This window comes from Rosa chinensis, chromosome 4 (assembly GCF_002994745.2).
Source record: "Rosa chinensis cultivar Old Blush chromosome 4, RchiOBHm-V2, whole genome shotgun sequence".
Classification (NCBI taxonomy): Eukaryota; Viridiplantae; Streptophyta; class Magnoliopsida; order Rosales; family Rosaceae; genus Rosa; species Rosa chinensis.
In genome coordinates, this window is record NC_037091.1 from 48,994,764 (window position 1) to 49,021,727 (window position 26,964).

General features: G+C 43.0%; 3 protein-coding genes across 3 annotated transcripts; all 3 read right to left on the minus strand.

The window, feature by feature from the left end:
• Positions 1 to 8,905: 8,905 nt before the first annotated feature.
• Positions 8,906 to 11,191, minus strand: LOC112197394 (pectinesterase). Its single transcript, XM_024338041.2, has 2 exons — positions 9,847 to 11,191; positions 8,906 to 9,745 (listed from the first exon to the last, which is right to left on the minus strand). Exons 1-2 carry the CDS (start codon positions 10,949 to 10,951, stop codon positions 9,069 to 9,071), a joined length of 1,782 nt encoding a protein of 593 aa, XP_024193809.1. The 5' UTR covers positions 10,952 to 11,191; the 3' UTR covers positions 8,906 to 9,068.
• A 574-nt stretch (positions 11,192 to 11,765) lies between these two features.
• Positions 11,766 to 17,876, minus strand: LOC112197393 (probable acyl-CoA dehydrogenase IBR3). The gene is made up of 17 exons (XM_024338040.2): positions 17,628 to 17,876; positions 17,404 to 17,538; positions 17,079 to 17,219; positions 16,772 to 16,903; positions 16,373 to 16,558; positions 15,972 to 16,049; positions 15,738 to 15,857; positions 15,217 to 15,315; positions 15,001 to 15,118; positions 14,608 to 14,876; positions 14,315 to 14,509; positions 13,842 to 13,984; positions 13,508 to 13,592; positions 13,221 to 13,430; positions 12,605 to 12,757; positions 12,389 to 12,493; positions 11,766 to 12,288 (listed from the first exon to the last, which is right to left on the minus strand). Exons 1-17 carry the CDS (start codon positions 17,721 to 17,723, stop codon positions 12,091 to 12,093), a joined length of 2,463 nt encoding a protein of 820 aa, XP_024193808.1. The 5' UTR covers positions 17,724 to 17,876; the 3' UTR covers positions 11,766 to 12,090.
• A 2,289-nt stretch (positions 17,877 to 20,165) lies between these two features.
• Positions 20,166 to 25,539, minus strand: LOC112198236 (sucrose synthase 2). The gene is made up of 15 exons (XM_024339320.2): positions 25,271 to 25,539; positions 24,985 to 25,117; positions 24,180 to 24,331; positions 23,846 to 24,038; positions 23,461 to 23,579; positions 23,142 to 23,358; positions 22,891 to 22,986; positions 22,615 to 22,788; positions 22,389 to 22,505; positions 22,126 to 22,292; positions 21,637 to 21,861; positions 21,177 to 21,498; positions 20,846 to 21,090; positions 20,611 to 20,749; positions 20,166 to 20,438 (listed from the first exon to the last, which is right to left on the minus strand). Exons 1-15 carry the CDS (start codon positions 25,333 to 25,335, stop codon positions 20,400 to 20,402), a joined length of 2,403 nt encoding a protein of 800 aa, XP_024195088.1. The 5' UTR covers positions 25,336 to 25,539; the 3' UTR covers positions 20,166 to 20,399.
• Between the last annotated feature and the right edge of the window lie 1,425 nt (positions 25,540 to 26,964).

The window sequence follows — 26,964 nt, forward strand, 5'->3', positions numbered from 1 at the left end:
CGGCCGTTAATAGGGTTGCGATGGATGTCGCCATCTACGTCTCTGAGGTGAAAGCCTCCGCGCTCCAAGATCCGGTGGATAACAAAGGGTCCCTCCCATCGCGGCGTCCATTTACCGCGACCGGTTAACTTTTCACCGAAGGGTAAAATGGCCTTCCAGACGAGGTCACCTTCTTTGTAACTACGACCACGCGTCCGCTTATCATAGGCGCGGGCGATACATTGTTTTTCCATCACCAAATTGTCCAAAGCTGCCAAGCGCTGCTCGCTTAAATCTTCGTGCTCCTGCCACATTGCTTGAACGTAATCCTCGCCAATCAAATGAAGCTGTTCTTGCACGCGTAGAGAATGAACGTTAATTTCTAACGGTAAGACAGCGTTGTGACCGAACATAAGTGCATACTGCGTTGTGGCGGTGGGGTTCCGTTTAGAAGTGCGATAGGCCCAAAGTGTCTCATACAGAGTGGCATGCCATTGTCGAGGGTTTTCTACCAACATCTTCTTTAGTAAGGTGATGATTGTCTTGTTGCTAGCTTCCGCTTGGCCATTAGATTGAGCATAATACGGAGTGCTATGTATGAATTGAATACCAAAATCATTGACCAGTTCCTCGACGGGGCCTCCCATGAACGCTGCCCCCCTGTCCGAAACCAGCACCTCAGGGATACCAAACCTGCAGAGAATGTTACGGAAAATAAACTGGCGAATGGTGGCACCGGAAGCCTCCTTCAAAGGCTCTGCTTCAACCCATTTAGTAAAGTAGTCAGTGGCGACGATGATAAACTTGTGCTGAAGGGAAGAATGAGGATGGATCATCCCAATCAAGTCCAGCTCCCAGCCTCGCGCAGGCCAAGGCTTAATAATAGGCTGCATCGGAATGTTAGGAACATGCTGGACTGGACCATGCACTTGACAGTCCTCACAACCTTTGGCAAATGCGATACAATCCTTCAAAATGCTGGGCCAATAATAACCATGACGTCGCAGAAGCCAGCGCATCTTAGGTCCAGCTTGATGGGCTCCACATATCCCCGTGTGCACCTCGCGCATCAATCGTTTAGCTTCGCGACCATAGACACATCGAAAATCTATACCATCCTCCCCAAGTAGCCGCAATTCATCGCCTCGAAGGAAGTAGTTCAGTGCGAGGAAGCGAATCCTCCTGTCAGCTCCGGGGTCCGGTTGTTTGGGGTACTCAATCAGCGGGATTCGCCAATCCACATCAATAGGTTCTAGTACCTCGACTACGGGATCCTCTGGTGGATCAGGTTGGGCAAGCCACGAAGGTAATGTGCGACGCTCAACTTTCAAAATGCGCTCGCGCACTCCATACTTCAATGTGATTCCTATGGCCAACTGAGCGAGCTCATTAGCTGCAAAGTTACGCTCGCGTGGTATATGTTCCAGATCGACATTGGTAAATTGGTCCAGAAGCTCGATGGCGCGATTCAGATATGGCACGAGCAACCAACTCGCACAGCGATATTTTTCCTGGAGCTGGTTTATAACGAGCTGAGAATCGCCGCGAATCTGAACGTCCCGTACACCCATTTCCAGTAAGACTTCGAGTCCAATGATAAGAGCTTCATATTCAGCCTGATTATTAGTACATTGGAATGTTAGCTGGAAAGAATAAGAGAAGCGGTCACCAGTCAGGTTTTCCAGAACAATCCCCGCGCCAGCCAGTGTGTCCGTTCTTGAGCCATCAAAGAATAATACCCAAGGCTGCAGGGAGACCGTAGCTTGGTACCAAACCGCGTACTCAGGGATGCACGCCAAATCTGGTCGAGTTGTATTGGTGCAGGCAATCTCTAACTCCTTTAGTGCGGGTATCTCTAACGTAGGATGATGTGCGAGAAAGTCTGCGATGGCCTGCCCTTTGACAGCTTTCTGTGGTACATATTGGAGCGAAAACTCGGAGAGAGCCAATACCCATTTGCCAATGCGACCTCTCAAGATAGGCCGGGACAACATGTATTTAACCAGGTCGGTATGAGCGATGATGCACGTAGTAAAGGATAGCATGTAGTGTCGTAACTTGCACGCTGAAAAGTACAGAGTGAGGCACAGCTTCTCCATAGGGGTATACCTTGTCTCGCAGTCTGTCAATGTGCGGCTAAGGTAAAATATAGCATGCTCGACACCTCCCTCATCGTCCTGAGCGAGCAGGCTGCCAATGGAGGCCTCAGCTGCTGAAATGTATAGCTTTAATGGGATCCCGGCTCTGGGTGGAACCAGGACTGGTGGGCTTGCCAAATAGGCCTTGATACTGTCGAAAGCCTCTTGATGTTTAGCCTCCCACACAAACTCATTCTGCCCTTGTAACCTTAGTAATGGCGAGAACGGTTGGATTTTGCCTGCAGAGTTAGAGATAAAGCGTCTTAGGAAATTGATCTTACCCAACAGACGCTGTAATTCCTTTTTCGTCAGCGGGGGAGACGCGTTGATAACTGCGCTCGCCTTGTCGTTGGGGACCTCAATCCCTCGCTGATGAACTATGAACCCCAGAAAGTCTCCTGCCTGGACCCCAAACACGCATTTGGCCGGATTCATCTTGAGTCTATGTCTTCGCATGCGCTCAAATACTTTCCTGAGATCCGCGATATGGTCCTCCTTCTTCTGAGACTTGACGACTACGTCATCGATATATATCTCTAAAACCTTTCCCAGTATGTCGTGGAAGATCAAGTTCATGGCTCTTTGATACGTCGCACCAGCATTCTTCAGGCCAAACGGCATGACCACATATTCAAAAACTCCCGCGAAGCCAGGGCAGCGGAAAGCAGTCTTATGTCTGTCTTCTTCAGTGACCGGAATCTGGTGATATCCTGCAGTACCGTCCATGAAGGATAACAACACATGTCCTGCCACAGCATCTACCAACATATCCGTGACCGGCATGGGGTAAACATCCTTAGGTGTAGCGAGATTCAAGTCTCTATAATCGACGCAGACTCTCATCTTGCCATTCTTTTTCCGGACAGGCACTATATTAGATAGCCACTGATTATACTTGGCGACTCTTATAATACCCGACTTGTGCATTTTCTCTACCTCCTCCTTAACGAGAATCTGGGTCTCCGAATTCATTCGTCGAGGTTCCTGCTTGACCGGCCTCTTGTCAGGGAGTGTTGGTAGTTGATGACAAACCAAATCTGGTGACAGGCCGGGCATGTCTTCATACTTCTCCGCGAAGCAATCCTTGAATTCTAGTAATAAGTCAGTGAGCCTCTGTTTCTCGCTAGGCTCTAGGTAAGCGCTGATAGATACCTCCATAGGCTCGCTCACTGTGCCCAGATTGACCTTCTCAGTAGGGTCTCTAACTTTAGGAGGTGTATCATCCAGCGCTGCCGGGGCAAGTTGAATGCGGACTTCATCTTCGTCCTCCGGATCAGAAAGTTCTTCATTAACGACCTCTAAGGTCGCGATGCGATCATAAGCCTCTTTTTCCACCATGTATGATGACAGTCGTTCATGTATCGAGTGGAAGGCCTCTATCCCCTCCTCCGAGAGGTCGTAATCCATTAATCGGTTAAGGGTTTGGGCACAGCGTGGCCAGGCCTTTCCAAGCCTTCTTTTGCGAGCGTGAGCCCCCACTGTGCCAGTTCAGAGGCCGTCACCCCTGTGGGGCGGCCCTTATCATCGATGCCACTAACCTGCAATGGAGTGATAGGCTCCAAGTAGTATCTGGCATCTACATAATTTGTGGAGACCGGGAATGGACGGGGGTCTGCTTTGACCACCTCCGCCGTATCTGTTCCCCTATTCCACATAACCAGCTCTTGATGAAGTGTCGAGGGTACACAGTAACTCCTGTGGATCCAGTCTCTGCCCAAAATGGCACTGTAGGCCGCATAGCAATCCGTCACGAAGAAGGCATAGACCCCTTCTGCTGGGCCGACCTTAATGGGCAAGAACAATAGCCCTAAGGTTTTTGTCACTGTGCCTGCGAAATTTTTGAGTGCAAGAGACGTGGACTGGATTTTCTCCCGCTTAATCCCAAGCAAGTGCATGGTCCGAGTAGTGACGACATTAACGGCTGCTCCGGTGTCAATCATGATTTTGCTAACTTTGATACCGCTGATGTCTGCCGTAATGTATAATGGTCGCACGTGCTGGACCATAGCTGGCGTTGGCTTGGAGAAGTGCATGAGTGACCCCTCGTTCGGAATCTCTTCTGTTTCCTGCTGGACTCCATCTTCTGCAGGCGTTGCCGCTGCTGAAGTAACCTGCAATGGCTGTACACCCTCTTCTTCTGTCCCCACGCAATCCTGAGCAGCGACTGGCAATGCATATCTCGTGGGGAGTACATAAACCATGTTGCAAGAAACGTCAGCTGTCTCGGTCCCTTCCATGTCATCGTCCAACTCAAGCTTGGGCTCTTCGACCGGGATATCAGTTTGGAATTGCTTAGCCAAACGATCTACCAATGACTCTTCCGTGAGGCCTTTTACCTCGCAATGTTCAAGCTCTTGTGATTCCAGTTCCTGCTCCACAACCACCGGCTTAGCGCTTTCCGGTTCCAAGCGCTCCTCTGAGGCAGAGATGACTATACTTTGGATTTTCTTAGGTCGCCACTGCAAGGTGTCACCAGTCCTGTCCTTGCCCCCCAGCCTCTCAAAGACTGAAGCTTTGACCACTGATGCTTCACGGAATAGCCGGCGCCTGACATGCGGACGCCGAGTTGGCGAGCTCTCCGTTCGCGCAAGAGGTGGTGAGCGCTCCTCTGTAATCCTGCAAAACACATTGGGCTTTGAGGCCCCTGTTAGTGAATCTGTTTGTTTGTTAAAACCACGGGGAGGTCTTAATGGTTTCGCAGCCAGCGCTTCCATCTCTTTCTGGTATTGTTCGGGCGACTTGACCAGTTGGGAAGGTTTGATTAGGCCCTGATCTAAAGCCTCTAGAGCGCGTTTGGCTTCTCCAAACCTGCGCTGCAGTTTCCGTTTCCTGGACGAGCTAATCTCCACCGCCTTCCCCTTTTCCCTGGTGTACCATCTGCCCTCCTTGATAGGGTTAGCTGACGCAGGTGGTATATAGGGCTTGGTCAGCATATCTTTGCAATCGCTCCTGGACTCGTCCTGTTTCGGACCAACCGCGGCTGCTTTTAGTTTCATGAATAAGTTGGAGTCTCTGGGGGATGGTGGTGATTTTGTCTTCTCCCTTTCTCTTGGACTGGAAGGTTGATAGTTCCGTGACGAGGAAGCCCACTTGATTGGTGGTAGGGAGCCAAAGTGAAACGTCTGCTCGACCTCCTCGTGCGGTATTTGGATACCGCACTCCTCTTTACATCGCGAGCATAGGATCACGGGTGAAGCCTGATTGGTTGATTCAATTCTACCCTTGGCTGGCGTTTCATCCGTGATAGACCTATCAGTCTGCTTGCTCGGAACCAAATCCAGAGTTGTTTTCCGTCGCTGCTGCTTGTTCCAATCCACATTGACCATATTGATCCCGGTGTCAGGAAAGGGATCCACGTCAACTAGCGCAGCCGCTGTGATTGGAGCCTCTACCTGCAAACTACCGTTATTAAGCCATACCTGAATCTGGTCTTTGAGTTTTACACAGTCCGCGGTATTGTGGTTCCACAGATTATGGAACTTGCAGTACTTCTTTCCTTTCAACTGCTCTGGCCGCGGAAAAGGCCCAAAATCAGTCTTCACCATCTTCGCAGCGATCATCTCGTCGAGGATCTCGTGAGCTTTATTGGCATCATAAGTATATGTCGCGAACTCCGGCTTGGTGAAGGCCATTGATTTGAGCTTAACAGGCTCCTTTGAAATCTTCAACTGCTTCAAGGACGGGTTCTTCTTCTTGGTTAGCTCATAGGCTGCTATATCATTATCCTCGTCCTCTTCATCATCCTGGACCGTTTCTCCAGTATTGTGATGGTAATAAGGGTCGTAGGTGGCCGGCTGGTAACTCAGGGCCGCTACAGTACGGTGTTTACCTGGCACATAAGTCCCTCTGGAAGCATTCTTCCTTGCATCTGTTTCTCTGAGGAGATGCTCGAAACTGTCCACCTCTGTGATGAGCTCCCCCATCGACTGAATCATGCTGCCATGCTGCTTCTTTCGTTGTCGGGGCTCCAAACCTTTGACCGCCAACTGGACTAACTCCTTTTCGGGCAGAATGACATTCAGTTTGGCTTTCTAGATTTGAAAGCGCTGAAGATAAGCGACTGCCGATTCTGTAGGCTGTTGGGCCATCTGAGTGAGAGAGGCTAGGTCTACTTCAGGTTCAATAGTCCCAAATGTCTCACGGAAAAGTAGTTCCATTGCCGGCCAATCCGCCACTGTCCCTGGTCTGAGTTTAGAAAACCATCTGAAGGCAGCGCCCGACAGCGAAGTGCCAAAGATCCTGCACTTGAGGACATCATCATTCTGGTATTGGCCACATTGTACCCTAAACCTGGCCAGATGTGTTGCCGCATCTTCAGTGTCCTCCCCTAAAAAAGTAGAGAAAATAATGTTCTTATAACCTCGGGGGAAAGGTGCGAGCATGATGTGTGGCGGGAAAGGTCCTTCATAGACCCCATCCGGCTAGGCTCTAGGGTTTGCCAATCTGATCATCTCCTCTACCTCATCACGTCTCACATAATCTGGTCCCGGAGGCGGAGGAGGTGCCATCGTGGCTCGATGGGTAGCTTGCCCAGAGGCTGCCTGGTTTGCTGTTGCTGATCCTTCCCCGACATGCACAATGCGGGTAGTAGCCTGTTGCTGGAGAGTTACTGCAGGTGCAACCTCTTCCTTCGACAAGGCTGTTATCTTGATCGGGGCGCCAGTCTGGTCGAGCGCATAATAACTCCCCGGCAGTTCTTGATAAACTACTTCTGCCCCGTCGCTGTCGTACTGGACGAAAGTCACAGGTTCCGACGCAGTTCCTGCGCCCTTCGAGACTTGGTGTTTCTTGGTGGCATGTCCGCTTGATGAAGCAGTCTTTTCTTTGCTACCATTAATAACCAAGGCTTGTTCTTTGTTCTTCGACGGAGCAGTAGCAACAGTAGCTGAGGAAGAAACAGCATTCTGGTTAGTCTTCTCGTGCTGATTTGGTGGCACGTACTTGCCTGAACCGGATGGCTGGCCAAGAGAGCCAAGGATAGCATTAGGATCCCCTAGGGCTTTGTTCAGTACATCTCTCACCTGGTTCAATTCGGCTCTCTGCATAGCCACCTCAGTTGCCAGGTTGGCCCCGTCCTTGCGAAGATCTGTTATATTCGACGCGGTCTGCTTGGTATGATCCGCTATAGCGTCCAAAATTGCCTTATGACGCTGATCCTGTTCTCTAGCGATACCTGCAGCGTGTGCCTTCAAGGCACTTTCTGATTGTGTGATCTGCTGTCTGGTACTCTCCGTATGTAGAGTCATCCGCTGCTCAATTTCGCAAAGAAGCTTTTCCGATTTTGCGGTTTCCCTGGCAAAGTCAGCGTCCATCTTCTTGCGATGGTTTTCGACATTCTCCATGATGATCGCGAACTTGACCTCAGCGGTCGCTCCTTCCGGAATAGGCTTCAAGACAAAAGCCTCTTCTTCTCCACCTTCCACTGTGGTGTCGACAGTGGCGGGGATAACAGACTTGCTGGCCTGGTTAACATTGACGCTCTGACCCTCAGTAGCGGTCGAGCGATTCTCATCTTGTGCAGTTGACATACCGGGTGATTGGGGCTGATGAGAGAATCGTTGCATCACTTGTTCTTCAGAGAGACCACGACAGTCCGCGCAAGAATGCGGTCTGTAACTGGAGGTCTTATGCTTTGAGCAGTTAGCGTAGCCCTTTTGGTAAGGGTTATCGCTAGACTTCCCAATGGTTGCGTTCACAAAGAAACACTATTGTGGTCCCACTGGGCGTGCCAAAATGTTTGGCTCCAAAACCAGTTGGCTTGCAAACTGTCTCTTTTGGGCGAGTGATTGCGCAGGCGTGCCAGCACCGCTGGGTGCAGTCTTTGGGGTAGTCCCTTGACCTGACTTCTTCTTCAAGCGCTGTGGACGAGGAGAGCACCAACCTCGTCACAGGGTTCTTCTCTTGCCTTTCGGAAAAGGACTTCTTGCCTTACGCGGGTAAGGGCTTTGGTTGTGGTCTCTTTGCGTTCACCTTATCGATACTCAACGTTGAAGGTTGAGCAGAGCAATCACTGGGAAGTTGGAGAAAGCACGGATTTTGCTAAAGCGTGACTTTAGCTTCGCTGGGTTGCGAGGGCGTTACCCTTGCTTTGCTGGTTGTATCGGTGGCAGTAGTACTGGCAGTCGGCTCGCGAGGAGACTAGGACTGGAAGCACAGTCGCCGGGTTGTTCTGGTGATGCTGACAGTCGGCTCGCGAGGAGACTAGGACTGGCGGACGGTCACCGGGTTTCAACGAGGTTGAAGGTTTGCTCTGAGGAGGCTTTGTAATCGCTGGGATCGATTGATTGGAGAGCTGTCTTTAATTTCGTCGCTTAGCCCTGTATTTATACCCTAGGGTTTCGACTGCTCCTTGCCTCAGAAGGACTCTTAATTGGAGTTTCCTGTTTAGTCTCTACTACTCGATTTCAATAAGGTTTCGTCTCCTTATGAAACACGGAATGGGCGAAGCTATAACCCAAACCCGAGTGGTTTTATTTTTGGGCCGCAGGTATCGGCCCGCTGGTTCGAATCCACTAAAGGATTTTGCCTAAAATTGCTTTTGGGCTCAAACAAAGGTCAAAACAAAATAAAAAAATAAATTAAAGAATAGGCGCCTTTAACTACTCACTCACATAAGCATAATCACCCACAACTCCCACACTCATCAGGTATATAGGCAATTTCTAGTAATAATGGCTTCACTAATCACATTGGTAGAGTTGTAAGTGTGTGGGTATCAAATTAGCCTTAATACCAAAGTTAAGAGATTGATGGTGAATTTTTCTCAAGATAAAATGGTTCTAAAAAAATTAACAAAAAAGTGCATGGAACTATAATATCATTGACTCATTGTAGAAAAGAATTGGGCTTACATTAGATTGGAAAACCTAATAATAATAATCAATTTATAGGCAAAATGGTATTTATGGGTAATTTTCCTAAAAACAAATTATCGAGCTACAGTATCTAAACTTACATGATGCCAGAAACAAAAGGGACCCCGCTGGGCTGAACCCACCTATCACCCTCAAACCACTTTTTACCGCTGTAGGCTTTAGCTTGTTTATCATCAAGCTTTTTGATGCTAGGCCATCCGGCTCTGCTGGACATGTCAGCGCCAGGTCCCCTGTTGTCGTACTCCCCGAAAAATGACGTCATGTGGAACTTGGCGCCGTCCCAAGGCATGTACCCTTCAGGTTGAATCACATCATCAATCTGTGACTGCATGACGACGGTTTTTGCGAAATTCTTCCATGGCCGACCTAGGTATCCCTTGTTCTCGTACTCTTGGTCGCCTCTGATGGTGCAGTTTTGGAGCACGATGCCGGTGACCTCATTCTTGTCTGTCTTTCCTTGGGCAGTGACGATGCAGGTCTGATTGTCCATTGGCTTCCTCACCACAATCTCGCAGTTCTGGAAGAGCGAGACAGCGTCACCGAAGATGAAGTCAATGGTGCCAGTGATGTTGCAGTCGCGGAAGTAATTCCTGTAGGCTTGGACGTATAGGGTGTTTTGGTACCCGTCAATGTGGCAGTTGTAGAAGATGGAGAAGTCCGATTGAACACGCAGTGCCACCGCTTGGTGCCCTTTCGCTCCGGCTGTGTTCTCAAACCCTATGTCCTTGGCAACAAAAAAATTTCCAACTACAGCTGCATGTACGCATGGATGAAATCTAGTTAATAATGCATGCATACCAGCACTAGGGCATGAAATATGAATTCAGTAAGGGTTAGGGTTAGGGTTTATGTACCAACTGTTGCAGTGTACATAGTTCTGGTTCCGCTAGCAAAGTTATTGTCACCGGAGATCCTGGACCTAGTAGGGCCATCACCAATCATCACAACATTTTCCATCATACCTGCAACCGTCACACGTTCTTTGTACACTCCCTCCTTCACGTAAATCACAAACAAGTCGTTGCTCTTCTTTGGGACCAGTTTCAAAGCTTCGTTGATGGTTTTATACTTACTGTTCCCATCTTGAGCCACCGTCACGTTGGGCTTAAGGGTTTCAGGCGTAGCTGTCAGAAGATCCAACTTACGACCAGTGAGCCAAGAAGGGAGACCCTGATTACTTTTGTTGCCATTCTGCTTGTGTTGATTATTCTTATTATTGTTGTTATTCTTGGATGGCGGCGATGAGGCCAGGAGCCGGCGTCGGTTCGATTTAAAATGAAGGGAGTTCAAGGCGTTAGTGATTTCGGTGACCATGGCAAGTGCATTGCTAGTGCTTTCATGAGCGGACTTCAAAATTTCCTTCATTTTCTTGCCGACATCTTCGGTTGTGTTTTGAGATTCATCAATGCAAGTTGCTTGGTGACTAACAGCCCCACTCAGCCAAACCTCAACATCTTTCGCGTATTCATCAACCTTTTCGAGATCTAATGCACCCATTTTATTGAAAGAAATTTTCAAATCGTACATAGAAGCATTCAACAGCTGGTTGCAGATATGGAGAGCTTGTTTGGTCATGGGATCTTTGGCCTGATCTGGCAAGGTTTTGGAGTTCCTTATAGCCTCATCCAGTTTGTTAATGGCCACCTGTATCCCCACTCTTGCGAGATCTTTCGGGTCTCTTTTGTCTCCGGCCTCCTTTTGCAGACTATTCTCACATTCTTGTTTGTAGTTGGTGGGCTGGCAAATGGCTACAATTGGCTTTGAAGTACGGACGGCGTTTTTATCTCCGGGTTTAGAGTCTCCGACTCCGTCTCCGTCTCCGTCTCCGCTTCCTCCTCCGTGTTGCTCCTGTTTTTTGTATTGGATCACACCAACCACCGCACCGACCACCATGGCCACCAGAAGCGCCGAAGAGACCGTAATGATTATGATCCTCTTATTACCACCAGGGACGCCCATCTTGAGTAATTCTCCAAGTTAAAACCACAGCTTAATTAGTGGCTTGAGGGATCAACACTACCCTAGCTAGTAGGGTAGGAGATCGAGAAAGAATCAGGGAATAAACCAAAGTGTGTTTTTCCTTTTCTTCGTTTCGTTTCTTTTTCCGGTGAGGGGAAGAGAGCTCTTAGGGCTAGCTGATATGAGCCTTTGTTTGGAACCCTAGGCTCTGCTCACCTTCGGAAGGGCCTTTTCTGATTTACAGTTAATTCTGTTAGGAAATGTCAGGTTGGAGATCAGTCATTTGGTCCCAACAAAATTGAGGGTCGACAATTTTAGACACACTGTTCATTGGGAGCATCCACACAATTACGATATAGATAGTGGTAAAAGGTCTACAATTAGGTGTCTAATTTTAGAGATTGGACAGGTCTTTTACGAGGTGCCAGCTATATAAGAGGAAGATGAATATCACCTTTATCTAGGGGAGGTCGGCAAAAATCTAGTTGATCTAGTGATATCAGTCCAAGGGAACAAATCTCTATTTTCGATGATAAAAAAATGAAAAATAAATATTAACAGATTAGCGGTTTATGTTCCACATATCTATTGCTACTGAGAAATTGGAGTTATCTAACCATCTTTCCTTTAGTTTAGTTCCAGACTTCCAGCAATTCAATTTCAAATTGAATCATTTGGTTTCTGAGAATGAGAGTTAATACATAGATATTAACATAAAATCTAATGAAGTTGAAATTGCATTTGTAATCTTTATTAGCACATTATATATATCTCTTCTAACACGTATACCGATTATCACAGTTGTATCATCACATGATCATTTTAACTGCTTTTCAACATTGAAAGAGTAGTAACCATTAATTGGACAAGATACAGAGTAGGGGCTTACTTTCAACACGTACATTGTGGACTTCCTCTTCGAATTGTTACATTTTCTTTTGTTTACAGCATATTTCTTTTGATATCAACATTATTGATCTTATCTCTCAACTGTATGTTTGAAGTATGTCGTATTGATCTTATTAACTTATTAAGATTTAACTAGGGCAAAATGCTTTCAATGAAATAAGCACTTGGACTTTCACGAACTCAACTGCTAAAAGTTCCTTGTTTCCTGGTTGATATATTCTCTGAAAGTTTCAGAGTTTGGCTTTAGCTGTCTGTAGTTCTAACTTGGCAATGGTACCCAAGTGAACTTCATCCGGACCATCTGCTATTCTCAATGTTCTTGCTGTGGCCCAAAGATGAGCCAGACAAGTGTCAGAAGACAAGCCAGCGCCGCCATGGACTTGCATTGCCATGTCCAGCACCATCAGAGCCATGTTTGGGGTTGCTACCTGCTCCACATACCAGCAAGAAGAATTTGATTGACAGTTAAATGAGCGCCAGATCAGAAATTGAATCCTGCAGTTATAAGTGCAAACAGTAATCATATACCTTTGCCATTGCTAGAGTTCCGCGGGCCTTTTTGTTTCCAAGTCTATCAAGCTGGTCGGCTGCCTCCAGAACCAACAATCTGGTTTTCTCTAGCTCTATTCGACACTGAAAACAGAGAGCCAATTTAGAAGATTCAATTCAGATCAAGAGATTTGAATGGCTGAAGAGCCTGGAAGAATTCTAAATGAAGCTAATAATGGTGTATTTTATCATTACCTTTGCTATATCAGAACGAAAAGAGCCTTGTTCAGCAATCAACTTCCCAAAAACTCTTCTACTAAGAGCCCTTTCAGCCATTATCTCCATGCCTCGCTCAGCAGCTCCTATCAGTCTCATGCAATGGTGTAACCTTCCTGGGCCTAACCTACCCTGCAAGAATATTAATTAAAGTTAATATCCAAACTGAACGATGAACCTCAAGTACCTGAGTTGATAAAACCAACCAGAACTCAGAACTCACTCATTACTGCTCTCTAATTGAAGTCCCCAAAAATGAACAATTATCTTAAATTCCCTACAAAAATCTCAGAATTTCTTTTTGCTCAACATGAAGCATGTGGTGCTGCACGTACTATAATTTTTTTGAGGACATTGTGGCAGATCAAAGTTCATCATGGGAGGAAGTAATCATAATCTTCTCATTATACAACTTAAATTTTAAATTTTTGATTTTGTAACCAACAAGAAAAAAAGGAAAAAAAAAAAAAAAAGAGCTCAAATTTCCAAGTAAAATCTGGAATTCAGTCCATATAAAATTTTGAATAAGAACCAAACAAATTAGAATACTGATCTAGAAACTGCACTAGGTTACACAAAAAGCAGTGCAGAATACCTGTGCAATCTCAAACCCACGTCCTTCTCCCAGTAGAATATTCTTTGCTGGGACGTGTACATTGTCAAATAAAACTTCTGCATGCCCATGAGGTGCATCATCAAAGCCAAAAACTGTAAGTGCTCTCTTTATATGTACACCTGGAGTCCGGATATCCACTAAGATCATAGACTGTTGTTTATGCATAGCAGCATTGAAGTCGGTTTTTCCCTACTCAGAAAACATTGGTTAGTTATATTAACAACAAACTGAAATTACTTAAATGACATACAAGAAGAAGAACAAACCATGACTATAAGAAGTCTACATCTTGGATCCATAGCCCCACTTGTCCACCATTTTTTTCCATTGATAATATATGAATCTCCTTGTCTATACATATAGTTGAGTGACAATCATAAATATACATTATCTATAAATATATCCAGCAGAAAACAGTAGGAAAAGGCATAAAACACATCCAATGCAAGTATCTGTTAAAAGAAGCTTGGATGAAAATACTGAGATAGGCTTCCTATATAATTGCAGTGAAAGCTGCTGTTCTGTTAATGACAGAAATAGCACACCACCTTGCACCATAGAAAGAGGAATCCCCATCAGGAAGATATTGCACAAGCTTACCTACTAATAGAACACTCGATGTTAGTTGCATCAGAGGATGCAACTTGGGGTTCTGTCATTGCAAATCCTGACCGGATTCTCCCCTCAAGTAAAGGAATAAGCCATTCAAGTAGTTGTTCTTTGTTCCCATAACGCAACAAGACCTAAAATGCAAAGGCATGGAACCAGATCAATAATCATGCAAAATGACAGACATATCTTACAAGTAAATTATATGATCCATTGCTATTAAAACATATATGTAAATATCCTATGAAATTATATCAGTAATTTATTCCTTAACCCAGCTTACGAAAAGTGTTTCCCTTAGATTTGCAATTTGAAGATTTCAAGAAGAATCCCCAAGATAAATAACTCATTAGGATCAAGAGACTCATATCTGGATAGGGAAGGCCGGATGGATGATAGACAGAGGAACTGATAACACTGGTTGATCATTCATAGTCAGTAACTGATAAAAAAAACTTTCATACCTCCATATTTCCTGTATCAGGTGCGCCACAGTTGAACACTTGTGGAGCCCAAATAGAACGACCCATAATCTCACAAAGATATCCGTATTCAAGGTTTGAAAGACCAGCGCCCAATAACTGATTGTAGGTATCATCTGACTGAAGTTGATTGGTCCCATCAAAAATTAATTTTTTTGCCCTGGCAGCACTATCAAACTGCACACAAGTACAAAGGCAGGAGCCAATTACGTTACTGATCTGTATGTGCAGCATAAAGTAATTTTCAAATTGGGAAGTGAAGATCAGACACTTACAGGTATAAATAAGTTCCATAGGCCTTCTTTCTTTGCGAGCTCCTTTAACTTCTCCTCCTCTGGATGCACTGTCCAACGTGAGGTAGACTGAGCAAGTTTGTAGAATTCTTTTTCCATGGGATATATGTGATCTTCCATGAACTTGACCAACCTTTTTCTCAATTCTAAAATCCTTTTACTGGGGACAAACTTTCCTCCCCCTTCTGAAAATCCTTGATCTTCACTCTCTTGTCCCAATCTTTTCAAGCAGTTTTGAGCAACAAAAGACCCTTACGAAAAAATTTTGTATATCAATACTCTTGCAAGCCATAATTCAAAATGAGAAAAGTAATCAATCAATATGCAGAAAACACGTACGACAAGGCAAGCATCATTCTTAGATAGTGTAACTACCTGATGGAGGATGCTCAGGAAGCACAGATTCTCGTCTAACAAATGCCCATGCATAGTCTATAAGAAAATTAGCTTTGTCACCTGCATGCTGGGCACTCTCACCTCCTGCAGCATTACCCTGCATTTGATGGTTAATTAAATTACGTTGCTACATCCAATGACAAGCTTTTTGCACTGAACTGAAAAATTAATATTAACAATTGCTTCAGAAGATACCATGGTCCATCTACTATAGATGCCCGCATAAATTGATGCGCCACGGAATAAAGAAAATGCTATATAAAACTTCCACTGAGCAAAAGGCCATGGCTTTCCCTGCAATGCAATATTTTCAACGCAAGTCTGTCACTCAGCAGAATTTGGTCAAAAACTGAAAGTATACTATCTACAGAACCATCAGGTGGAAAATAGTTGCTTCACTAGAAGTCTCTTCTTAAGCCCAATGTCTATCTCAGAGATATGCCCACAACATTGCTAAACAGCATTCACAGCATCATGATATAATTAATTTATTCCTAATACTGAAATTTAACCCAACTAACATATGTGGGTCAAAAGTTCATCACATAACTTTAACAATGGGCAATGATAAAGCATCAGCACCATCTCTTAGTACTGCCTTTGATAACCAATACGTGTCTTATTATTCAAAGATATACTAAAATTCTTAGATGAGGAAATGAATACATGGATCAATAATTCACTATTGTTTCAGTAGGATTGTACAGCTAACTTACAGATGAAGAGCAGTATTCTGCCACATATTCTGCCTGAGAAGGAATCCCTTCTGGAAGCCCAGTATGTTCCATACCTTTACCAAGTTGATCTTTGTCAACCCCCAAGTCTGTGATGTAAGGCTGCAAAACAGGAAAGTAGCAATCAATGAGATGCCCATGATTTTACAATTATTTACACTATCTAGTTTCAAACCAAAAAGTTAAGTTTGAAAAGAGTTGGACACTGCAAAATACCAAAGAACAGTAAGCAACATCACACATTTGGTTTCCAAGAGTAGACAATTCCCAGTCAAGAATGCCAACCACTCGATCCTGCACATTGAGAGTTTTGCATCAGATATGCACTCAGACTGTTAAGCTTTATAATTACTGTAATATTAAGATCCATTTACAGTATGCCGTAGAAAAATGAGGTCGGCATGCATTTTATTGTTGAACATAAATTCAACGATTAAAATGCATCATTCTCAAAGACTAGAGTCCAGAAGCAGCAGTAGACTGCTTAGGAAATTTTCTATATTTGACATGAAGACTGCAAGCAGGTAAATGCATATAGGTACATGTAAGTATCAAATCAATTATTCGAAAAAAAAGAAGAAGTATCAAATCAATTAAGGGTATCTGGAGTGCCAAACCTCAATAGGATGAAACACAAGATTATCGAGGCGAAAGTCCCCATGCACTAAGCCGGTTGCACCTCCTGAAGAATCTTCAAGCGGAATATGCTGCTGTAACCAATCAATCAGCTCAAACATCTTCGGATTTCTCTCAGGCTTGCCTTCACCAGTGGAGGCAATATATTGTTTTGCCCACCTCTCTACCTAAGAACAGCATAGAAGTGTAATCCCCCAAGTAAGCTTTAACAAAATTGGATTCTAATTAATAGAACCTTCAAGCCCAGTTTAAAATGTCTGCACAGCCATATTAAATTTCCTCTCTTTCAATTCTAATTAAATGGTATACTATTCAACTATCTACAGCATACAAAGACATAGAATTGTCTGAGACACTAAAGTGTGTAAAATTTCATGCACCTGCCGTTTACAATAGTTTTCACGACGCCCATAGTTTCCTAGTCCAATGGCATCAACGTCAGCAGAATGCAGCGATGCTAAAGCTTTTGCAGTCGCTTGGTAAATAGCCCTCCTGCTCGCAGGCTCTACACCCTGATCAAACAGAGTAATAACATATCTCAACCCCAAAAGCAGAACATTATTTACCATAAAAAAAAATAAAAAATCAGCACACTGTGCTAAACGAAACCAAATTTGAAGAGATATATATTAAGAACACTCCAGCTATACTAAACAAGTACATCAATGATAAAGGAAGAACTAATACCGGTAGCCTGGGGTCGACAAAAATGCGCCCTTCCAAAAACTCCATGATGTAAAAAGCGGTTCCAATCACGCTTGGATCAGTACACAAACAGAAAACTTTCGGAACCGGAACTACAGTATGATTACCCAATGCTTGAAGAACCTGTAGCTCCGAGATTAAAAAATTACAATACTCTCAGCTCAGCATATGATCTTGATTTCAAATTCAAACGAGCATCAGGAAGTAAATTACATGCTTTTCACACATCTTTCTCAAGCAACCCAAAGCCAAAATCAAATTGGCACAAAAATAAGAACAATCAGAGAGAGAGAGAGAGAGACTTAACCTGGAATTCTCTCTCCACAGCATGAGCAGACTGAAGCAGCTTCCCCGGCGGCTTCTTTCTCAAAACGTAGCGTTTCACCGACGCTCCCGATCCTACTTGCATCAGATAAGTCGGATTCGATTGTCCATGCCCGAACTACAAGTTCATTCACAAACAACACAAAATCCAATTCTCAAATTCCAGAAATACACACACACATATAAAACTTTAGAGAGATAGCTAACCTTAGAGACGGTGAAATTGGACGGCGAGGGAGGAAAGCCGGTGACGTTAGCGGCGGCGTAGCGGAGCAAGGCGTCGAGGTCGAGCTCGTTAGCCATTTCGATTCTCGCCAAAACGAAGACGGAGCCGTTTTAGCTCGAGTTCTTCTGGATGTTTCACTCCTTCTCGATTCCTACAGTTCGCATTGGATTTGGCGAGGCCAAAATCGATGTCAAACTTGTATTATGAAAATGAAAGACGAGGGAATACGCGCCAGAGTGGGGAGGTAACAACTACTCGCGGCAATTTTGGGTAAGCCCATAAAAGTCCGCCAAAAAACAAAAAAAACAAAAAAAAAAGACCCATAAAAGAGACGGACTAATTTGGCGTATTATCTGGCCTAACTTGATCCTAACGTCTCGTTTGGTTCATGGAAGAGAAATTAATTTCCTTATTTTTCTCATGGGGAAGAGAAACTAAAGACACTTTGTCAGATTTCTTTTCTATTGTTTGGTAAAGCAAGGAAAGTATTTAGGAAAAACCATTTGATTTCTCTTCCGGTGTTTGGTTGGGGCAGGAAAGGAGAGTAAAAATATATTAATATTTCAATAATACCCTTGTATTTTAAAATAAAACAACATCATAAAAATTCAAAAGTGTGTGTATTTTTATGCAAGAGAGGGTATTGTTGTCCAAAACTTTTGTAATAAATGCTGGGAAATAGGAAGAGAAGATCAATCCCATGGGGTCTGAGTGAAATGATTTTCCCCCTTACTTTCCCCTCTGTCAGGAAGTATTTCCGAAGTTTGTGGTTACCAAACAAAGGAAAGTAATGACTTTCCTTCCTGAGTCCTCAATTCTGCGAACTAAACGAGGCCTTAGCAGACGGCTTTGGTGCCAAACCAAGGTAACAATATATAATCTCACATGAAAACATGAGAACGTGGTTTATGAGTGGTCTATGAGTTTATAAAGATTTGATTCATCCACATCGATTGATTTTAGTCGTGAAGTTTAAATTACTTATCAAGCTTAACATGATATTTTTTTTGGGCTAGGTGTTAGGACCAAACTAGGTGTTAGGACACCCCTATTCTATAATTCCTTATTGTTTTGGGCTACTGTCTTCAGTTACCTAAATGGGTTGTTTATCCATTTTGGGATCTATAATTATATGGTAACTGGACTTGGGTCGGGTTATCTTGTAAACGGGTATCTAGCGTTGGTTAGTAGAGGTATATAAGGCAATCTGTCTCCATTGTAAGAAGCTATCAATGACTATGAATCTTATTTGAATTATTTTCTTTAAATTTCCTTTAATTTCCAGTTCCAATTTCTTTTATGGATTCTTATCCTAACACTAGGCTAAAGGTTCGGTCCTAATAATTACATTTCATATAGGTAGAGGTCGAGAGCCTGAGACACTCAGTTAGGACTATATTAGCTGTTTTTTTTTCTTTTTTTTTTTTAAAAGAGGATCAAAGGGTTTTACCCCTGCCCCATGATGACTCGAACCCATGATATATTATCTGTTTAATCTAATAGTTACGTCTAAATGCCCATTTACTCATATAGGTAGAGCCGCAGAGGTCAATTTATGGTCATCTCTAAATCTGGATTAACTCATATAAGTAGAGGTTGGTAACCACTGCAAGTGGCCTAGTAGTTCTTGCCTAGTTGAGTGTGCTCCCCAACCTAGGTTCGAACCCCGAAGCTGTCAAAATAGTCATGCACAGTTGGAGCATTTCACATGCGCCGAATGGGTTTATCTTGGGTTTAGGAAGCCTTTGGGTTCCCCTTGACAAAGTCAAAAAAAGTAGAGGTTGGTCAACTTAGTATAGACTACTTCCAGTCATTGACTCTGGCCAATAAAAAGGAGCTCTTTATAGGCCATAAATAACTAGTCATTTGGCCGAAAATTCCCAAATATCACTACTTTTACCATATATCTTCAATCAATTAACGGGTCAAACCAATTCATTGTTTAGACCGTCTAACCCAAGATCTTCTCCTGAGGTAAATAGCCGAAGATAGATGTTACAAGCAGAATGATTTAAAACACCTAGAAAGATGTGTAATTAGTGAAGCCACATGCCACATTCGAGGCTATCAAGGGTAGGCCTCGACGCCTCGTGGGTTCAGGCAAGCGATAGGTTTATAAATAGCCTGAGCCTTTATCTTGCCAAACCTTTGTTTCTTCTTCAGAGATGTCAGTGCCCGGTTGTTTGCGATGGACCTTGCTCACTTTAACCTCGAGTACCAGACATTCAGATTCAAAAAGCTTCGGTGAATCCTAAAGCTACGATTCTCTCAAATGTGGCATCTTAAATACAATGATTATCTGTCTCTAGGCCTTGATTGACCATTTTTCTCTATCATAACACACTGATCATGAGTTAAACCCCAAATACATGCAGCTAGTGTTGAAAGGGGGAGTGTCAAAGTCACTCGCTTAAGCTCGGGTCTAGCAATGACCCTGAGATATGATTCCTACCCAGTTCATTTTGATCCTCGGTTTTACGACTTGGTTGGACACATCAATCTCAAATACAGATTTCACATGTCCATAAAACTCGAACATCAACTTATTTAATGTAGATTAGCATGAAGTTCGAGCAGGCTTCTAACACAGTCTAGTGAATTAGGAATAACAACACATGCTTAAACCAAACGAAAAGAAAGCACAAGTGCACAACATGTTCTGCATATGGCAGTTGGGCAAGTTCAACAACACACATGCATATACCAAGGGGTGCCAAGGAGACGGCTTCAATTCTTTGGCATGTTACCGTAGTTCAGTGCTGCTCATCAACAGCCAGCGGAATGTTCTTCACCTGAAAGATGATCAGAATGACAGCAACATAAGAGCTAGCTAGACTGAACAAGACATGATTTGCAGTCACTAATTACCAGGACACATGTAGAGTGGGTTGAAGAAAAATCACCAAGGAATGCACGTGCTATTATGTGGATAATAGTTTTAACTCAAAAGGATATATAACTAACCAGACTTCGGTACTTGAGAATGTAAAACATTTCCAGATATCGCCTTGCCTCTCGCCTCTCAAGCTTAGACACGTGCTTCCAGAAGCCATAAACCCCAGCTAATGTGAGCAGCCTCTCAGAATATATCTTCCATGTGTACCTTGAGAGATGAACTCAAAATTAGTTAACAGAGCTTGACAAAGATTGTCCAAGACTCCAAGATGGTCTATCTGAAAGTCGGCCAAGAATATGATACCTTTCATAAATTCGTTTAAGCCCGGCTCCAGATATCTTTTCCCAGTGGCTAGGATCCTTTTGGCACTGACCAAAGAAGTCGATCAGAGTTTCAGCCACTTGATCAGGGTGATAGGGATCAATATGGAACCCTGAGACACCATGCTCAATGATCTCAGCAGGGCCACCATGACAAGTGGCAAAAGTAGGAAGGCCGCAAGTCATGGCTTCCACAACAGTGAGGCCAAAAGCTTCGTAGAAAGCAGGCTGCAACAGATAAGAGGATATTTTAAATGCGGTATGTTGATATATAGTGGAACCATTTTAAAGCATTCCATATCTACACCACATACCTGCACAAAGACGCCTCTTGTGTCTGCAATGTAGCGGTACAGCTCACCATTACGGGCACGGTTCATTTGGGCCGCTATCCATCGAAACTGGCCATTCAAGTTGTACTTCTTAATGAGGTCATGCATCTTTTCAATCTCTTCCATTTCTTCTCTATCCCTAGAGTTCTTGGCGTCCATGTAACCACCAACCACAACAAGATTTACCGTTTCTCTTAGTTTGGTGCTCTTACCATAGCACCCAACGAGTCCAGTTAAATTTTTCACTCTATCAAGTCTTGCCATGGAAAACACAGTAGGCTTTGATCGATCAGCCAAGAACCCACTGTATCATCATAGAAGAAGTATCAGAAATTGTACCAGGAAAATGAAGTAAATGTAACACTAACATTTATGTAAATTAATTACACAAGAGGACACAAAAATCCACAGAAATTAACTAATAACATTCGAAGATACTCACATATGCTCATCATTCTGCTCAGCCCCATAAATAAGTTCTTCAATTGTGCCATGCAGTGCTGTAAGTCTTTTTTCCCTGTCAGAATATGAAAAATATATGCACATATCTGCTCCTGGAGACACAATATTAAACTTAGGATCAAAAACATCAACCCCGTGAACAACTCGATACAGCCCAGGAAGAGTGAAAGCTGTGTGGCTCTCATACTGTCCAACATTGTTCTGGCTGAGAAAAAGAACAAGAATATCAGCTTTCTTGAGAAAAAATTTACACAAAAATTCGTAGTTTGAAGGCAGAAATGTGCCACATGCAGCCCACTTAGTTGTAACAGAGAAGTATTCGAATTTGTTATCATAAATATGCACCAAATTGTATTACTAGATTACAAGTGAAAATGCAGAAAGAAGATTAGAAATACTGAGATGCTCTTTTGTGAAAGATTACCATGCAGTCAATTCACATTCAAAACAACTAGACAAGTAAGCTAACCTTCCCGCAATCTCTTGGTATGTACTGGTGACTATGAAATCTGCATTGTTCATTGCAATGAGATCGGCAGTGAATTGACTTGAGAAATGGTACTTGTCCTCGTAACTTTTCCAAAATATATCAGAATCTGGGTACTTTGTCTTCTCCAATGCATGAGCAATGTTGCACTGCTTTGAGAATTCAATATTGAAATATATAAACCACTATAAGACCTTTGTTCTTTCACATTTCGCGAAATAAATGATTGAAAAATCAAAGTTCACCTGTGTGATTCCTAGTTTATAAGATAACAAAGTTGAAACAAGATTTCCATCACTGTAGTTTCCAATGATCAGATCTGGAACACCCTGTAGCTCAGCGGCAATTTCGTTTGATGCATCCTAAAAATAGCCAGAAGAAGAGATAAGACTGATTATGACCAAGTATTAAAACCCCAAAAACATGCATGGTAAAGTTTGATAGGAACCCTGTTTCTGCTTGATTGCTTACCTCTGCAAAGGTCTCCAAGTAAGGCCAGACATCAAACCTTGAAATCCATTTCCGGAGAATTCCATTCTTAGTCCTGAAGGGTACCCGCAAGATATATGTGTTTTCTGTACCACTAACTCTTTCCAATCTCTGGTTGCATGTTGTTCCTTTTGCATCAGGTAGCAGTCGAGTAACCTTAAACCATTATTGAGTGAAAGGTACGGTCAATATATAATTAAAATACCTTATGTCAACTTGACAACTAATATCACTTAAACTTTGACTTAGCATGCTTACAATCAGAATCTTTGGAATAACATCCAGTCCTTGCTTCTGTATTCTAAGAAGCATCTCATTCTCCAGGGCCCGCACTTGATCCAGTATATAAACAACCTGTTATTAGTAAGAAGCAATATAGATGTTTAGTGGTTCTAGGAGAAAAAAAAAATGTAAACTACTAGATCTATTATATCATATAAAGCAATTACTATATGAAAAAAAGAATTAAAAACAAACACAAGAAAATGACAGTGAAATGTAAGCAATACCTGCCCACCCGTGTCCGGCAAACCCAATACATTTGCTTGGCCAAAGTAGCCGTGTGGAGACACAATGACAACATTGAACACCATAGGAATCCTGCCAAGAAATGTTTCGAGTGTAGAAGGATCTGGAGCCTGAAGAATTTCCAAGAGTAGATGCACCATCTCTGACATCCGTCCTACAGTGTCACCCCACCCTCTCTCAAATCCCATTCCTTGTAACCTACACTTAGAGTGAAGAGGATAATGGTAATGTCTAAAGAAATCAAGTCGCCTCTTTAAGTTACAGGACATCAATTTATTTGAAAATAGATGAATTGCATACTCAAACTCAAACTCAGAATATGGTGTCATTGGGGGGAACTTAGAAAGATATTCCTCTGCCTTGGCTAAAGCAGACTGAAGCTTGGGTATGCTCTGAATTCGATCATTCAGCATCATTGCCTATACAAGATAGCAGAGCTATTGTCATTCAGTCCATATATGGAACCTCAGAAGATTTCAAAACGTTAGATTCATATTAACATTGGTTATATGGCTCGAGGAAAGAACATATACTACTAAAAAACTGAGGTTGAAAATAGCTTACACTAAATTCGAAAGCAAGAAAAGAGAAGTCAGTAAAAATACACTAAAGAACCAAAAGATTATCATGATAATTGTAAAAAAAGGAATGCATATCCAGCAAAACCCATGCTTTTCAAACTTACATGGCCATCATGTTTATGCGTACGAAGGAAATCAAGAAGAGGCTCCAAACTTTCTTTGTTACGGAACATAATTGAAGATAAGTGACGGTTAAGGAATTGAACCCCATTCCCAATGGATGATGAACGGGTTGGCCGAGGGAATGTTGCATTAAACGGCTCCAAATCAAGTTCAAGCACATAATTGTCATTGCACCTAGGAAAATCATTTCAAATTTATATTCATTGATAGGTAAAGGAATAGAAAGAGTAACCAAAAACCCAGTAACAATACAGTTCACATATACAGTTTAACATAGAAAATTCAATAACAAAGATTTGGATTGAGATCTCTTACTCTCCATCCAGAAGTTCTTCTTTGAACAGGAGATACTCTGCAACACTCAGATGATCCACACTGAGTTCATATACATTGACACGGACATATTCCCATACACCAGGTCTTGGACGAAGAGCAAAAGCCACAAAAGGAGGCAGAACAATTGCTTCCTAAAAAGGACAAATAAGACTGAAATCAGAACACCAAAACAGCAAAGACAACTTTCACAAGTGTCCCCCTCCATTGGACAAATCATGCAACTCATAAGACAATGCTTCTTTAGTTTCGGGGACTTATTGAAAGCCTATGTGTTCAATGGCTTAACGATAATGCATGTACACTAAAGAGAAGCCATAAATTATGATGACTGAATTGCCACCGAGTGTTTTTTACTTATTTTGCATATCACTTGCGCAACAAAAGTAGAAACACGAAGTTAGTTCTTTACAATCCAAAGAAAAAAAAAATCCACTGCATGGCAAATCAATTCACCATATGAAATATTACAGCGCTACCTCTGTCCAAGATTCTACAAAAGCGAGGGAAAATAAACTGAATCCGATTCACCTGTTCCTCAAATCAAAAGTTTACACCAACCAATTTACAACTAACAAGCCATGCAGACTGAAGATCACAACTTTCTGAAAAAGAAAAGGAAGGTCTTAAATAATTCGATCAGTTCTCAAAGTAAACAAACAGGTAGATCAGCATTCAGCAACACACTAAAATTCCAATATCTAAACAGTATAAAGAAATATAAACAGTAAAACTCTCCTCAAATCATAACATCAGAAACTAATATATATGTAGCTAATTGATTGACCTGTGCAGACTGTAGAACTTTGCTGAAGGGGCTATCCTTTAGCTTCTTCATCTTCTCATCCTCTTCGATAACCTTTTCGAGCTCGTTGATTATCTGATGAGGCTGTAGTATCCCATTTCCTCGAGCAACATACCTTCCAACACATCACAAAATCCCCATTTTCACAGAAGACCCTCAAAAATAAAAAATTCAACTAGACCAGAACATTCAAGATCTGCGACATGCAAGCTCAAACATTCAACTTACGAAGACATGCAAGTACAGATTGAGAAAGAGAAAGAGAGACCTGGAGAGAAGAGAAACAAGTTCGTTCCGGTGTGCGGCGAGCGTGTCCTGAATCCTCTCCCGCATTGTGGAAGCTTAGGGTAAAATCGACAGAAAAGTAAAGGAGAAGCAAGGAGAAGCGAAGAGAAAGTGAGCTGAAGCAAAGAGGAAGAGAAAGAGGAATGGGGAGGAAGAGAAATGGATGGGGATGCATTAATTTATGGGACGAAAGAAACGGTAGTGAAGCAAGCATCGATAAGGGAGATGAGAATGGGGACAAAAACGGCCATTGTCTGGTCTCCGTGAGTGAGTGAGAGAGAGAGAGACCTGAGATGGTGATTAATGTTGAATGGGGGCACTTGGCGATGATTGAATGAAGCTAATTTCAGAAAATGGGGGGCTGCTAGCTGTTATGCTACACAGCAGCCTTTCCCTCGCTTTTTCAAGTCCAAACGGTGGGGGAGAGGCGGAGATCTCTAGAAACTTCAGGGTGCAATTGGGCTCGAATAATTAGACCGAGAGAGAGAACCAATTTTCTTGGCCCAAAAAACAAAGGACGGTCAACTTATACGACTCTACTGGGGATCAAACCCAGAATCTCTGGTTTCGTAGACCTGCGCCTTATCCATTGAGCCATGGAGTCGCTTTTTCTATAAAAGAAAATTTCACAAATGATCTCTCAACTATAACTCATTCGATACTTTGGTTACTGAAGTTTCAAATATATCACTTTGGTCACTCAACTATTACACTGTCAATCACTTAAGTCACCCAAAGAGTATTTTTTATAATGAAAAAAAATTAACAAAGTGACTTAAGTGATTGACAATATAATAGTTGAGTGACCGAAGTGATATATTTGAAACTTCAGTGACCAAAGTGTCGAATGAGTCATAGTTGAGTAACAATTTGTGCAATTCTCCCTTTCTGAAAATAAAAACTTCTACAACTTTGGCCACTCTCAAGAGTCCTTTCGTTCAATTAGCTATAAGGTTTTTCTTGAGGATTGACACTCCCATTTTATAATGGGGCCGTGAACACTTACCAAATTTTAGCCTAAAAATTGCTCACTTACTCCACTAAGAGTTTTTTAACCCCATTTACTCAATCCGATAGTGTTTGATAGTATTACCCCTATTAATTAACTCTCTCTCTCCCCCCTCCCTCTTCCATCCATTTTCTCTCTCCTCCCCCTCATCTCTCTCTCTCTCTCTCCCTCTCCCTCCATGTCTGCAGATCCGACGCCGAATTCTGGATCGGATGCACACCTATAGTAACGATGCACACCTCTCTCGCTCTCTCTCTACCCCCACCCCGGAGACGGATTTCGAACCCGACGTCTCTGACCCCAGCTCACTCCACGAAGGAGGCTCCGGTGAGCTCGCGACAGCGTTGCAGGTCGTCGTTCGTCTGGGCTGAGCAAGGCGGAGCGCTGAAGCACCGACGATCTGATCCCCTCACTACTACAAAAATCGAAACACACAACACTCATCACACAACAGAACCAAAATCTGCTATTGTGTGTTAACACTAACTCCATCATACAACGAAACAAATCTGCATTTGTTGTGTGAATACAAGGAAATTGAAAACTTTTTTTTTAGGAAGACATTGCACAACTGAGTTAAGGATTTTATGTTGTGTAAGTGTGAGGCCTAGAATGGAGGGAAATGAGCATATGATTCCCTCCTAGAACGAGCTCAACAAAATGCAATT